Source organism: Thalassophryne amazonica, chromosome 3 (assembly GCF_902500255.1).
Source record: "Thalassophryne amazonica chromosome 3, fThaAma1.1, whole genome shotgun sequence".
NCBI lineage: Eukaryota > Metazoa > Chordata > Actinopteri > Batrachoidiformes > Batrachoididae > Thalassophryne > Thalassophryne amazonica.
Window position 1 is genome coordinate 90,251,649 of NC_047105.1, and position 16,534 is coordinate 90,268,182.

Sequence of the window (16,534 nt, forward strand, 5' to 3'; positions counted from 1 at the left end):
TCCAAAATCCAGGGGAGGAGAACACTGATATGCAAAGTGAAAATTGCTATATATCACACATTTTGGACTTTGAGTTGTGGGGGGGAAAAAGTTAAAATGCACTTTGTAGTACTTTTCCTCATTAAGCTTTGATAATAACTGAAACACAGTCAGGTTTGTACATACTTGGACAGTACACAGTAAAATCACCAGTGTTAAATTAACACTGTCAGTGAATATATGGTCCCACTCTAACTAAAGTGGGACCATATGTACAGTCTTAGTTTTACATTCAGGAATTTACTGTGTGCCATCATTTTTGTACAGTTCAATTTCAATTATTTTCATTTATATAGCACCAAATCACAACAAAGTTGCCTCAAGGCACTTCACAACAAGTAAGGTCTAACCTTACCGACCCCGAGAGCAAGCACACAGGCAACAGTAATAAGGAAAAACTCCCTCTGATGATTTGAGGAAGAAACCTCAAGCAGACCAGACTCAAAGGGGTGACCCTCTATTTGGGCCATGTCATCGACACAACAGACAATACAAGAAATTATACAGGAGATTTTGGGAGTCCATGCTGGTGCACAAGACGGGAGGCCTGCAGAAGAAATATTTGTCTCCGTACAACAACACAATGCAGTTGTTGAAATGAAACCGGATGTCAAAAGTACTTATAGTCAGTGCTTAATTTGTAAAGTGGGAGGTCCCGGAGCGCAGAGGATGGGTGGCTCCGGTGAAGAAAAAAAGAAGGGGGGGGGGGGGGGCTTGCGAACAACTGAAAATAAACTGGGCATGTATTGTAGGCCTAATAACACTAGTCACACCAAATCCGGAGAGAGTACAAATTCCTGTTTAATGATGTACAGTAGTCCCTCGTTTATCGCGGGAGATACGTTCTAAAAATAACCCGCGATAAACGAAATCCGCGTAGTCAGCGCTATTTTTTACACTTATTATAGATGTTTTAAGGCTGTAAAACCCCTCACTACACACTTTTCTCAAACAGGCATTAACATTTTCTCACTTTTCTCTCTTGTGTAAACACTCTCTTTTTTCTTCTGTGCGAGAAGATTATAAACAGACACACGCAGAACACAATGCGCGGCTCTCCCTTCACTCACTGCCTCCGGGGGTACGGATGCGGGACCCGCAAAGAATCCAAGTCTTCTCTCGGTGGCCACGGAGCTCTGCGGCCACATCCGGATCAAAACATCCGGATCAAAACAGTGAGCGTAGCCTCTGGACCTGTTGCCAGATTTGGCGCAATTCCGCACAGCAGACAGGAGGGCGGCGGTGTGATTGGCAGTGAGAGCAATCGCGGTGATTTTTTTCTTTTTTATATTTTGTTAGTCAAGAGAGGTGGCGGATCACGGATCCAGTATAAATAGCTGGCGGAGCCAACGTCAGAGGTTCCGGAGTGCGCGTCTGAGGTTCAGGAGCGCACTCCGGCTTGCTCCCCCTCAAATTAAGCCCTGCTTATAGTGTAGGACTGCTTTCATTCAAAAGTTTAAACCAAAACTTTGCATTAACCATTTAGGAATTACAGCCATTTACAGCACTGTGGAAAGTTTCTCCAGTCACAGCGGAAGCCAACAGCTCCTTCAGAGGTGTCTCCTTCTTGCATAGTCATTCAGTCTTTGAAACGTGCCTACTCCAGACAGATTAACCATACAATTAGTATTTCTTGTATGGGCAAAAGTCATTAATTTTCTACACCCGCTTACTCCAATAAAGGCTCACAGAGGGGCTGAAGCCTATCCCATTAGTCACAGAGCAAGGGGCAGTGTAAACCCTGGACAGGATGCCAGTCTATCACAGGGCCATCATTTTATTTTATTTTTTCATGCACATGTACAACCCCAATTCCAATGAAGTTGGGTATGGAGTTAAAATTGTCTCATTAATATTTGTAAATGCACACAGGGTGATCTACAAATAATCATTGATTTGCAAATGTGTTCAGATATCCACAAATGCAAATTTCATATTTGTAACTTGTAAATTGGTCTTTGCAAATAATGCTGTATTTGCAAATATAAAAAAATTACATTTGTAAAACTAGAAATTGTATTTGTGAATTGAGTTTCAGCATTTGTGGATCACCAATTACACGCATTCATCGCTTTCCTCTGCGACGTCATTTTGAGACATTCTTTTTGCGAACACAGATCCACAAACAAATACCGACTGATTCACAAATACACACGCACACTGGATATCCACTAGATGGCAGTGTGATTCCATTCATTGATGTGGCAAGCTGAAACTATATGCTGCCGGATGACTCTTTAATCGTGATCGTTACTGAGTATTTAAAATACTTATCGCAAAGCGTTCTTTTTTTTACGACATAATGCAAGTTTTATAAGTCCACGGACACTGATCTGTGTGTTACAGATACAAATCAGTTTCCTCGGATCCGCGGAGCCTGGCTGTTGCGACAGTTGTCGTAAAGCGGGACTGGTTGGTTGCTGCGGTGACGCTGTGTGGCTCCTGTGTGAAGCTTAGCTAAATGTAGCAACTTTTAGAACTTTCAAGTTTTTACAAGAAGAATTTTGCAGCATGTCTGTGTCAGGGAGCACGCACAGGCACAATGCTGTTTAATACGCTTATTTGAACCACTGCGTTAAAGAGTACAACACTAACACCCCCGCCCCCTTTCCCATGATGAAATCCGCGGACACATAATTTTAAAAAATAATTCAGCTTGCCACATCAATGAATGGAACCACACTGCCATCTAGTGGATATCCAGTGTGCGTGTGTATTTGTGAATCAGTCAGCATTTGTTTGTGGATCTGTGTTCGCGAAAAGAATGTCTCAAAATGACGTCGCAGAGGAAAGCGATGAATGCGTGTAATTGGTGATCCACAAATGCTGAAAGTCAATTCACAAATACAATTTCCAGTTTTACAAATGTAATGTTTTTTTACAAATTAAGTTTTATATTTGCAAATACAACATTATTTGCAAAGACCAATTTACAAGTTACAAATATGAAATTTGCATTTGTGGATATCTGAACACATTTGCAAATCAATGATTATTTGTAGATAACCCTGTGTGCATTTACAAATATTAATGAGACAATTTTAACTCCATAGTTGGGACGTTGTGTAAAATGGCAGCATATGCTGATGTCATGCATGCAGTTGCAAAAGCCCCCTTCAGTGAAACACCCATACAGGGTCCACTCAAGTATAGCATCTTGAGCTTCACTCTGCAGGCTTTTTGTTCTTGCTAATTTGTGTTTTATTGCTGTTGTACAGGCAGATCCTAATTCCACTTACACTTTGTGATTTTATATATATATATATATATATATATATATATATATATATATATATATATATATATATATATATATATATATATATATATATAAAATTCATATTTTGCATGCTCGGTCAAAACATAAATAAACATATCAAGCTTGCATGTGGACCTGTTTAAAGAAAATTCATCCTAAAGATAGATTTTGATAAATTTGTGCAAAATAACTTGAATCATGTCAACTTGCAATGAATTAATGGAGAATATTGCTGCCTGTGCCATCAACAAGAAGACATAATAACGTGAAAGACTTAATGGGGGGGGTAGTTTTTTGTACATATGTTGATGAAAAAAACAGCTGTTTTGCTAACCAAGCCCACCTGAATTTACTTGTAATGGAACTGTTACACTTTAATTCATCTCCCAGCTGCAAAACAGTTCCCTCAATGATTTGCTTTGTAGTTTCAACATGATACGGTTGTTTTCAGAACACCACAGACTACGCAGTAACATCTATAACAGCGTCTCTGATTGGACGCTGTGTATATGATCAGTGGCTCTCAATAAGTGGGATTGTGTGTTACCTACATTTTCAGTCTCGGATAATGGGAAAGAAGATGTGAAAACGCGAGAATTCATATCCACTCAGTGACGTCTCATCAGAGATGTTTCCAATCGATTTTACAACAAACACATTGTTCCCTGCCTGAAATCCGACCTGGACTGCTTCAGAAAACAAGGAAAAAACAAACAAAAGGAAAATGTTACCAAGGATAGAAAAAACAGACTTCTGGGAATTCTCATCACACGCCTACGGTCAATTTAAAGTTTCCAATTCACCTGACCAGCAAGTCTTTGAAAGTGGAAGGAAGCCAGAGCACCCAGAGGGAACCCACACAAATACCACACAGAAAGGGCCAAGCGGGCAGCGATCAAAGGACCTTGTTGTGAAGCAACAGTGCTAACCACTAAGCCACCATGCTGACCTGTATTTCTTAATGATTGATGGAAACAAAGTCCAAAACATATTGACTTGGAAATGGTCATGTATCAAGTGAAGAATTTTATTAACAATAATCAGTTATTATTACTTATGGGCTCTGAACATGGAGGAACTTTGCATAAAAGTGGTTGTAATTCCTAAATAATTGTGATATTTAATTTTAACCTCTTGCATTTCAGATGAAAGTCGACACTACAAGAACATCTGGAGTGTTTCATTTCAACTCCCTTGTGGTAGCTTCTTCAACTCGTGCAGCCCTGATTTAAACACAAGGATTTGTCTTTTATCACAACTTCAGGTTTTCCGATACTGGCCAGAGTGAAAACCTGTTTTTTTTTATGTGGTCAGTCATGACAATCTGCCTTGATCCAGATCTTCCTAACAGCTAATCTGTTTGCTTGTAAACTGAGCCAGCTTTAAACTGTCAATAGATTGCAGCCTGCAGCTTCCTATGTGGCTCACCACAGGAATGGTGGGAGTCGGAAAATGGAGGGTGGGGCAGTGCGGTGTTTAAGGAGAACAGATTCTGGCTCAAAGCCCAATCCCTGCATGTGGGCCTGATCCATCTCAGCGCCCCACTGACAAACAACACTTTACTCCCAGGAGGAAGCATGACAATATAACAAATGGATATGCACATCTCATCCCAGACTGAACAATATCTTCTAAAGAGAAAGCAAACCTGAAAGAGTCTCCGAATTCCTTTAAAGGCTGGTGAGGTGGCATGGAACGAGCAGAACTGTTGAAAAATAAACAAACAGCGGAAGAATGGGAAAGAGAAAAGAATGGAAGCAGATGGGTGTTGGTTTATGAGACGCTTTTGGGTGCTGCTATGTCAGCATTTAGTATGAAACCTCCTCTGCAAAAAATACATGTAGGTTTCACTCGCCCCTGTTGGGCCTGAGGTAGAGGAATCCCTGCAATGATCTGCTTCATCCCTTCTGGCAGTGCATTCCCGACTGCAATTAAACCAATTTAAATCTTACTCTTTAAATTTTCATTGTCACTTTGAGGAAAATACTAAATCTGCAGAACCCATATAAGAATACTAGCAGATATGATTCATACACTGGACAAGCCCTCCATGATATCAGCCATAGGTTTTGTGAAGAACGACTCTGAAGCTCAAGAGTTGTGACTCCAAGTGTCACCACCTTGATAGTGATTGACTTTGCCAAACACTTGGCCAACACATGAATGGATAAAGAGGTGGAGTGTGGGACAGACTGACATGATCTGGACGAAAGACATGAAGCCCAAAAACCCATTACCCTCAATAAGAATCAAAGGTAAGCCATCAGGCTAACTTTGCTTAGGGTGTTTGATTAGCAGATCATTTTGTGGACTGAACAGTGGTTTTCATAATGGGTGGCTTGTGCATGGGTAATAAAACATATGACCGACATATTTTCATAGTAACCATTGCGCCATCAGTAGACCAAATGTCACCAAGCTGCTTGCTAGTGCTGACCTGGTGCTAAAGGTTTTAACAAATAAATTAAATAATACTAAAATTTAACTCAATTTAAATACTGGGATACCTATTTCTTTTATGGTTAGTTAGTACAATTACCTGTACAGCAAGCCATATTATCTTAGATATTTAAAATAAACTGCTCAGGAAGGACAAAAAGTCAACTGGACCAGGTCAAGCTGGTGTAAATTTTGGAATTTTAACATGGGGATCTATGGGGAGTGACTCTGCCTTTGCAGCCCAGCCTCAAATGGCCATTCAAGGAACTCCAAGATTTGGCACGTCTGTGCTGGCTATATTTTTCCGACACTGGAGGTTTGCGCTTGGACATCACACAAAAGCACAAACATGAAATACTGCACTATCAAGCACTAAGGGTACTTATTTTGTATAATTTTGTGCCAGGATTTATAACCCCATGACATGGTAATTACTCTGGCCGGTGTAACATTTTTAAGCAGTTACCTTAAGGGACCACCAGTGAAAGCAGAGATGGTGTCCATATATACTGACTGGGTACAGGACAACAAATATTATTGGAACAGTCTCAATTTCTAATATATACAAATATTCACATTGTTGAAGTGCATCTCAAAGTCCACCTGCAGCTCACAATACCTTGTTGGATGACTTTTTTCAAGGCATTTATCATCTCTGCAAATGCATTCTCATGTGTTTTTAGCATCAGATGAACTTGACTCCTTCAACGTGTTTCATAAATGTGCCGCTAAACTTAACCTCACAGTTGCCAGGGCAAACTTCTGTGCCTCACAACGACACGGAGTTAGTGCTCATCAGTTAAAACACCCTGATCCTGACAGCACTGTGCAAACGGCAACTTCTCACATTTCTCCCTGCATTGCTGGGAAGGATCTACAAAACAGTTTCTTGAAATTATTCAACACTATACATTTCAAAAATGTGTGAAGAGTCCCACTGCTGCCACTACATGCAGTTCCAAAACAAAGCCAAATTTATATTTTTTGTTTGACTTATAGTAAGGAAATTTAATGTGAAATAATCATTTAAAAAAGCACAGTGGGGAGCTGCAGTACCAAGAAACAGTGTGCATACCAAGCGCAAAGTGCAAAGCTGCAGACACGCTACCTGTCAGTACAACTTACCCTAAGGCATCACATTTTCTACTGTCACTATGTGTGCTAGAATTCAGAGACTTAACCTTTTTACCGCAGGCAGGAGAGCAAGGAAAAGTTCTCCTGCTTTCAACTGGTATACAGAGAAGACAAAAACGAAATGACAAACAAGGCAACGTAGTAGCTATATCATCATCACAGACTCAGTTGCTTAAAAATTAATATTCATTGAGGATAAAGCACTGAGCAGGTCAGTTAATCAGTATCTGATTGATTCTGTGTCACAGTGCTGAAAGCTTCAAATATTTAGCACCTTACAGTATTACGCTTATTGGATTCACACAAATTAAACAATCATTTTATTTAACAATATTTAATTAAGTGAATTATTTAAATGTTTACAAGTAATCGGTTGCCTCTAAATGTCTGAGTTGGAATAATGTGTCAGTATTTATAGCTAAACTTGAGATTAACTGGTTTCAATTGGCTGTCAACAGACTTTAATGTTGCACTTGGCACCCAAATTAAATTATTTCAAGACACGTGGATTTTCAGAATTTGAGATGGGTATTCATGACAGCTTTCTGATCTTATCATGAAACAATTAAGAATAATGACAACATTATTCATATTTTGCTATCAATGGATTTATAATTTTATCAGAGGTTTTCCTGAAGAGTACTATCCCTCTTCCATACTGGCTGTCTTGACAAAACAATGACAGTACACGTTCACCCATGGGCATGAACATCACCTTGCAATATTGTGCTTTTAATCATGAATTTGAACTGTTCTTTATCTGGGTCAAAATGATTGTACAATAGGGATGGACGACATGGCCTAAAATCCACATTGCAGCTTCTTGCAATACCGATATACACTCAACAAAAATATAAACGCAACACTTTTGGTTTTGCTCCCATTTTGTGTGAGATGAACTCAAAGATCTAAATCTTTTACCACATACACAATATCACCATTTCTCTCAAATATTGTTCACAAACCAGTCTAAATCTCTGATAGTGAGCACTTCTCCTTTGCTGAGATAATCCATCCCACCTCACAGGTGTTCCATACCAAGATGCTGATTAGACACCATGATTAGTGCACAGGTGTGCCTTAGACTGCCCACAATAAAAGGCCACTCTGAAAGGTGCAGTTTTATCACACAGCACAATGCCACAGATGTCACAAGATTTGAGGGAGCATGCAGTTGGCATGCTGACAGCAGGAATGTCAACCAGAGCTCTTGCTCGTGTATTGAATGTTCATGTCTCTACCATAAGCCGTCTCCAAAGTCGTTTCAGAGAATTTGGCAGTACATCCAACCAGCCTCACAACCGCAGACCACGTGTAACCACACCAGCCCAGGACCTCCACATCCAGCATGTTCACCTCCAAGATCGTCTGAGACCAGCCACTCGGACAGCTGCTGAAACAATCAGTTTGCATAACCAAAGAATTTCTGCACAAACTGTCAGAAACCATCTCAGGGAAGCTCATCTGCATGCTCGTCGTCCTCATCGGGGTCTCGACCTGACTCCAGTTCGTCGTCGTAACCGACTTGAGTGGGCAAATGCTCACATTCACTGGCGTTTGGCACGTTGGAGAGGTGTTCTCTTCACGGATGATACGAAGGAGATGTGTTGCACTGCATGAGGCAAATGGTGGTCACACCAGATACTGACTGGTATCCCCCCCCAATAAAACAAAACTGCACCTTTCAGAGTGGCCTTTTATTGTGGGCAGTCTAAGGCACACCTGTGCACTAATCATGGTGTCTAATCAGCATCTTGGTATGGCACACCTGTGAGGTGGGATGGATTATCTCAGCAAAGGAGAAGTGCTCACTATCACAGATTTCGACTGGTTTGTGAACAATATTTGAGGGAAATGGTGATATTGTGTATGTGGAAAAAGTTTTAGATCTTTGAGTTCATCTCATACAAAATGGGAGCAAAACCAAAAGTGTTGCGTTTATATTTTTGTTGAGTATATATATCATTATATATAAATTGTAATAAATAGAACTATTTCATGTGGCCCTGCCACAGACTGGCGTCCTGTCCAGGGTGTACCCTGCATGGTGCTCTATGACTGCTGGGATAGGCTCCAGCCCTCGCAACCCTTAACTGGACAAAGCTGTTGAAGATGAGTGTGTGTGTGTGTGTGTGTGTGTGTGTGTGTGTGTGTGTGTGTGTGTGTGTGTGTGTGTGTGTGTGTGTGTGTGTGTGTGTGTGTGTGTGTGTGTGTGTGTGTGTGTGTGTGTGTGTGTGTGTGTGTGTGTGTGTGAACTATTTCATAACAGGTTACACAGACCCTAAGGACAGCCAAACTGCTAAACTGCTGTTTATCCAACTCTTTACAAGCTGGACAAAATCTTCATATGCTGCCAACTTCTGTGCCGTGTGAGAGGATCTTCTCCAAAACTGGAGAGGTAGTAACAAAGATGAACAGACTCAAGCCTAACACCACTGAAATGATAGTTTAAATAAAAACCTTTGAAGAGCCCAAATCCCCATCATTTTGTAAAACTATTTTCATAACAGTGCCTAGCTGCACAAGCATTTCTCAATTTATAGCTGTATTTATTACATACAGTATTTTATGATGCCACAACCACATTATAACACAAGTATATCACTAATGTCTTTAAATGAAAATATAGTCAAACATTTCAAGATGCACACAGAACCTTTATTATTAAGCATACAGACAGTGCCTTACTGTTTATGACACCTTGTCCTTTATTGTTCGGGTGTTTATTAAACCCTATTTTTTGGGACTGTGCAGTGGTTCTCCTAACAGTTTACTTTGTTGTGGACATTAAAAGTTATAAACCATGTATTTTTTCCAGTAATCATACATTAAGTGGAGCTAATGGGTGAAGCTACAACAGCTGCTAACAGTGCTAACACCGTTAGCATACAACATTAAATCAGACAAGTTTCACTCAGAGTGTCTACTGTAACAGAGGTGTCTGATCCGTTAGGGCGTTTGCAATATACGAGTGCGGTGTTCTAGTTTGGCAATAATTTTATGGCAAACACCTGGAATAATCTGGCTTGTTGTGCGGTGAAACGTACAAGAGGTAGTGTTATCAACAGTCTTCTTCTTCTTCTTCGTTGGCGTTTAATGGCAGCCGGCATCCTTATTGCCGCATTGCTGTCACCTTCAGTCCGTTAACCTGCATTACCGCTATAGTGCAATAGAATGAAAATCTCTACCAAATTTCTGTAATTTATACTATGCACCCCTATTGGACAACATATGACAAGAAAAAAAAAAAGATAATTTGGTGCACAACTTTTCAATGTATCTATTTATTTATTTTGGGCTTTCTAAAATCAACACAGTGTCAAACATCCATACCAAGTCAAAAATATACATATGGCACAACTTGCATTCAATTTAATGTTCTTTTGCAAGTTTCACCACAACCACATGCTTGTGGACGTTATTAACAGCTTTTTTTGGCAGAACTGTGTTTGACTGTTTTATTATTTGAACACTCTTCTTGACAGAAATGGTACCGTTCAATTAAATTTGTTGGGTTCCTGGAACTGATCTGACTTTTCAAACACTGACAAGATATTTTCAAGAGGACTGAAGGCAGGACTTTGGAAAGTTTATTGTTAAACAGACTGTATTTCTGTAGCGCTTTTCCATTTGATGCAGATGCGCAAAGCGCTTTCAAGTGATGTCTCACCTTCAGGGTACTGCCATGCAAGGCACATTAACTGCACACCTGAAGAAAATTGAGAATTAAGGACCTTGTTGAAGGACACTTAAGTGATTTTTTTTTCCTGTCTGACTGGGGAACTGAACCGGTGGTCCTATGGTCACTAGCCTACTTGTGTGACCTATAACATTACCATGTTTTACATACTCCACAAACATGTTTGATGTATGTGGAGCATTCTCCTGCTGGAACATGCACATGTCCAAGTTTATACAGTACTGTATAAGTGATGGACAAGATGTTTTGCAAAACAATTCTTATGTACTACTCCTTCTTTCTTTCATCCACAGTGTGCAATGCACCAGTTCCACAAGCAGGAACACAGTCCCAGTTCATGATGCAACCCTGCCATGCTTAACAGCTGGTACAGTGTTGTTGGGGTTGAATCCCTCACCTTTACTCCTCCAAACATTCCCCTGAATCATTACAGCCAAACAACCCATCTTTGACTAATCAGACTATAACTTTGTTCCATAAGTGTTTTGTTTTGTCCATGTGGTCTGTTGTAAACTTTAATCAAGCTTAAAGAAGATTATTTAATGGAGGTCAGTCTCAGTCTGGAGCAACATAAAACATGCTTAGACTGTAGACAGCATCACTACTGTTCTATCAATTAAAGGTGTCAATTTTGGCATAGAGGCTTCATTCTAGGGCTGCAACCTCTCAGTAATGCATATCTCGCGTAAGTGTAGACAGTAACGTTGGTGTTCCAGCAGCTTCCAGTTCATGGCAGGCACTTTGGTGGTTCTGGGATTATTCCTGACCATCGACACAAATTTCCTCTCAGCTGAGGATAACATTTTGAGTCGTCTTCCAGATCCCTCCCAGTAACTTGCACTTAGGTAGGCTACAACTGTTTGAACTGATGATCGTAGAGTCTGCACTTTTTATAAATGGCATCTAGGAACATTCTTAACTTGTGTATATCTACGATCCTCTTTCTCAGAACGGCACAGAATTACTTGGATCAATTATACTGTGTGTTAACTGTTAACAAATCCTTTTTATGCTGGCAAAGTTATGCTGCCAGCTGTAGTCAATCATGAACACTAAAATGAAATGACACCATGGTCAAGTTAAAAGGTATTTTGGAACTTGGTACACATGTAGGCTATATTTCAGAAAATCTCATAATTTAAAATGTGTAGCACATTCTTGGATTTTTTTTTTTTCTATTGTACAATCATTCTGCCCCAGAAAAATAACAGCAGGACTCGACACTGCCATTTGCCCACTGGCAATCTGGCTCACTGTTGGGCCACTACAATTTATACTGTAAAATGATGGTCCGCTCAGGCCACTACAAATATTCGCAAAATTCTATTTATATTACCATTTTGTTTCCAAAGTTGAAGTTCTTCATATCTCTGTATCATCAAACTTCAGTGAGTCCGCCAAGTTTGTTTCTGACTCAGCCCATGCTCCCACAGAATCTTGCGCACACTCCAATGAGGAAATGAGATTTCAGGTCAAAGAAATGTATTGAACGGGTTATTTTTTCTTTTTTCTCCCCGTCCTCATCTACACAATTCCCTATATAGATAGACAGATAGATATAGATATAGATAGATAGATATAAATACATCAGAATCCATTAATCCCGCGACCTAGTCCCAGATAAGTGGTTGGAGTGAGTGAGTGAGTGAGTGAGTGAGTGAGTGAGTGAGTGAGTGAGTGAGTGAGTGAGTGAGTGAGTGAGTGAGTGAGTGAGTGAGTGAGTGAGTGAGTGAGTGAGTGAGTGAGTGAGTGAGTGAGAATCCATTAATGCTCCACACCCAACAGTTGGTGGTAGTAAAGCACAGTGTTGGTTTGCAAACCGCCAATAAATTCTAAAGAAGCAGAATAAGCGGAGTGTGCATTTGGCCTTGTCCATTACCAATCTTTTGGCAAGCTTCGTGAGCATCTTTAAATTCTTGCCATAGGAAGCAAACGAAGAAGACACAAACAGAACAGAACGCTTTGAATGAATGAAACTCTAATATGTAACTTAAGCTAAAAAGTGGTCAATGTCTAGCCCTGAACTATCAAGTTTGACAAAGACGTCTGGACACAATTCAAGGACAACGACGTCTGGACACAATTGCTGGACTCAACACAATAGCTCTGGTTTGTAAAAATGTTTACTGACATATTCAGTGGGGTCAGTACACAGCAAGGCAGTCCAAAATATGCAAATACATCCAAAACATCAGGCGCATGGCATGCTCTGTATAAACAGGCAGGTGGTCAAAACACAACGTGGTAGCAGGACTTGGAAAACACAGAAATCAGAGCTGGAAACGAAAGCACAAGGCACAACAATCTGGCGGAGAACTAATGCACCCAGTGAACCTTATATAACCCTGGTGATGAGCATCAAATCAGGAACAGGTGTGTGTATAAAGCACCACACCAGAACAAGGGTGTGGACAGAGAGAGAGAGACGCCCACCACCAAGAATCCAGGGACAGACAAGAGAGACAGAGACAGACAAACCCAGCCAGAGAAATCACACACTAAAGAAACACTAAAACCTAACTAAGCATAGCAAAACAGAAACACATGGCAAAAAGTCCAGATCATGACATGAACAGTTTAAAGAAACTATTGATAGCCAAACATTAACTCAACTTTCATGTCCATGACAAGTATATGTCAACTTTTGACAACAGTAACTCAAAGAGTAATTCAATTCAGTTACCTAAATTCTTATACATTACTAATGACGGAATTGTTTTACTGCATTTCAGCATGTCTAAACATGTTTGAAACTGGTTTTAACTGGTTTAAACCAGTCAACTCACTTTATATTTTGAGATATACAGCAAATGCCATTAGTCAAATTAATATGGTTATATTAATGATAATCTGGTTTGAAACGGTTCAACCCAACAATATGCTGTTTTAAACTAATGCTAACAAATTTCAACTGTCTCGAAACCTTATATTTACCCTTTTTTAAGTGGTTTACAAACTAATGGCAAATTGGTTTAGAGTGGCTAAATGTGCTGATTTCAAATAGTTGTGGAAAAACAGGCTTTAATTGTTCTGGTCAAAATAAAACTTTTAACGACATTCTCTGCGCCTTTTCAATTTTTTAATCATGTTTATGACTTTTTTAACAACACATTTGACTTTTTTTCCTTAAGTCAGTGTACTTGCCTGTAAACTTTCCACCTATTATCCTGACCATAAAAACTCGTAGTCCCAATTTAAAACAATAGCGTTAAACTTAACCCTCTAATAAAACGTCTAAAATAGATTCATGAGAGTTTGGGGTGTGAAAAAGTTGAGGAAGCCCTACAGAGTGGTCCGCAGTCCCAAACACACTCCTGCACCACTGCAACGTGGGGAGCGTTTTAAATCTCTGCCAAATCAACACATACATCGGTTTAATTAGCACGTAATGGATGTTTCCTTACACGTATAGCAGCATGAAAGGCCTTTGTGCGACCTCCCGCACGGCTCAGTTTGCTTTGACACAAATACGTCTCATTTTTACGTTGCAGCTGCGGCCAGCGAACTTACCTAAATCATCCATGTTGGCCGTAAACCGTTTCAGTGCCGAGAACCGGACCCGGTCCTCCTCTGTCCGTCACAGCGGGACTGATACCGATCCGCTCGCAAAATCTCTGGTCACAAACGTTACCGGCGAAGTTTTTTTTTTTTAAGTTCCTTGCTGCTCGTCGAGCCTGAAATCCAGACGCAGTGAGACGAGGAGCCGTCCTCCGGTGGAGAGCACACATCCTGACCTGCCCCCTGCCTGCCCACCCACCCAAACATATAGGAAACAGCGACATCTAGCGGCAACTCCACTCACAACATCACACCGAAGTCAAGTTTGTGGAGTAGAGTGAGTGCAGCAGATAACAGAATATTTAGAGGTATATTTCAAATAGTGATGTAAGCACCAAACTCTGCACAGATACTCCTTAGACATTACTCTTTAGAAAAAGCAGACGGGCCAGTTGAATTTTCAATATGGCGCCCAGGTAGGGGTCAATAAAAAAATCAAAATTTGAAAAGGCTCCAATCATACTGGAAAGTATACCACATTATTTGTTATCACAGTGATTCCAAAAATGTATAGAATCCAAAGGACGTCAACCTTATTTGACCTTTAATTTGGAGACCAAGCATTCAACACATATGGAGGAAAAAGAGTGTCAAAATTAAATAAATATGTCATTAAATAATTACTTGAATGTGCCATTAATTAATTAAATGTCATTAATTAAATAAATGCATCATTAAATAATTACTTAAATGTGTCATTAATTAATTTAAATTGGAGAATAATTACTTAAATGTGTCATTAATTAATTAAATGTGTTATTAATTAATTTAAATTGGAGGACTAAAAGTGCCTAAATTAAATAAATAAGTACATCACTAAGTAACCATTTAAATGTGTCAGAAATTAATTAAAATTTAAATTAAATACATAAATAATTATTTCACTATTTAATTATTTCGTGGTCAAAAACATATATAATTATTTCACTATTTAATTAATTATTTCATGGTCCTTGTGTTGCAATGCATGTGCATCATGAATTAATTTTATCTGTCGAACTCTGCCATCAAAGTCAGTGGGCGGGGCTAACTCTAATGTACTTATTAATTTATTTATTTATGTTGCTTAATTTATTTCAGGACCCCGCTCTGACACGTTATTGTCTCTTGGTGAAGGAGTGAACAGCCTCAGTCTGTAACCACTGATCTCCTCGGTGCTGCGTGGCCTGTCTGAGCTCGATGGTGGACTGTAGGTTCAGACCTGTGCCATGAGGTTCACCCCTGTCATACCAGTGTCAGTGCAGAAAGCTACACAATAACTACAAACCAGAAAACATTGGTCTCCAATTCTCAGGTGTACTTTTGGAGCTTACCAATAGTAAATAATAATAATTATCCTTACCCCTGTTGCTCCGGGGGTTGGTAAGGTTAGACCTTGAGGCAACTCTGTTGTGATTTGGCGCTATATAAATGAAAATAAATTGAAATTAATAATAATAATAATAATAATAAACTGACATGTGCTATCAAGTTATTAAATGTTTACTAAATGTTAGTGTCGTTCACAAATATTAAATAAAAAATTTTAGATCTCAAATGAGTGATTCTTCTCATACTCAATACACACATATAACTAACTATATACAGTACAACAGAACTAGGCCAATATACTAACTATTTACACTACAGCTGTGTGATCAATGTGCAGAGTTGTTGTGCAAAAGTACGGAAGTTTGATTCCGGGGGTGAATTCACACTGTAATATTTGAAAGAAGACAAAAAAAAAAAGTATGCTTTATTCAGCAGGAATATAGTCTTTCAAATCAAGTCATCCCTGGAAGTCAGTCATCACACAGCAGTTGGTCCACAGCTGGTTGACTGTTCCAGCGCTGCTCATACTCATACGTTGCTTACAGACAGAGAGTAGACTTTGATAAATCTGCGTGCGCAGCAGTCAGTGCGTGCAGGAGAGAAAAAAGCTTGAGTATGGATCTTTTTACACGAGGATCGTTCAGTATCAGTACTAGCATTGGTATCGATATTATCGATATTAGGATTGATCCGCCCACCTCTATTACACATTGCTCTTGGTGAATGTATTTCTCATTTGATTGCTGTGGTCATGAAAAATATGAACGTTTGTTTTCCCTACACAATGGCTCATGCTGAGAAAGCAGGTCACTGTCATGTGACCACACTGGAGGAAGTAACCCTGTCATATCACCCTTAACCTTATTCATATTGCATGCTGATGCTTTCTTTGGTATTTCTAGTTTTTAAAGCAAGTTTACAATCTTCTTATAGGATTTGCTTTTGAAATAGTCTTTTCCCCATTTATAATGTAGAAAAATTTCGTATTCAAACTTCAGTGCCTCTTCAACAAAGCAAGTTATCCAGACAATTGTAGAACCAAGCCTCTGCCAGTTTTATTTATTTATTTGTTTTTTAAGCATTAGGTCACAGGT

The 16,534-nt window shown here is 39.5% G+C and overlaps 1 protein-coding gene across 1 annotated transcript in view; it reads right to left on the bottom strand.

The window, feature by feature from the left end:
• Nucleotides 1-14,324, bottom strand: part of LOC117507239 (paxillin-like) — a 167,200-nt gene extending 152,876 nt beyond the window's left edge. Inside the window, exon 1 of the mRNA XM_034167063.1 lies at nucleotides 14,082-14,324. Within this exon, the coding sequence (XP_034022954.1) occupies nucleotides 14,082-14,094 (13 nt within the window). The 5' untranslated portion in view covers nucleotides 14,095-14,324. The remainder of the gene's footprint in view (nucleotides 1-14,081) is intronic.
• Between the last annotated feature and the right edge of the window lie 2,210 nt (nucleotides 14,325-16,534).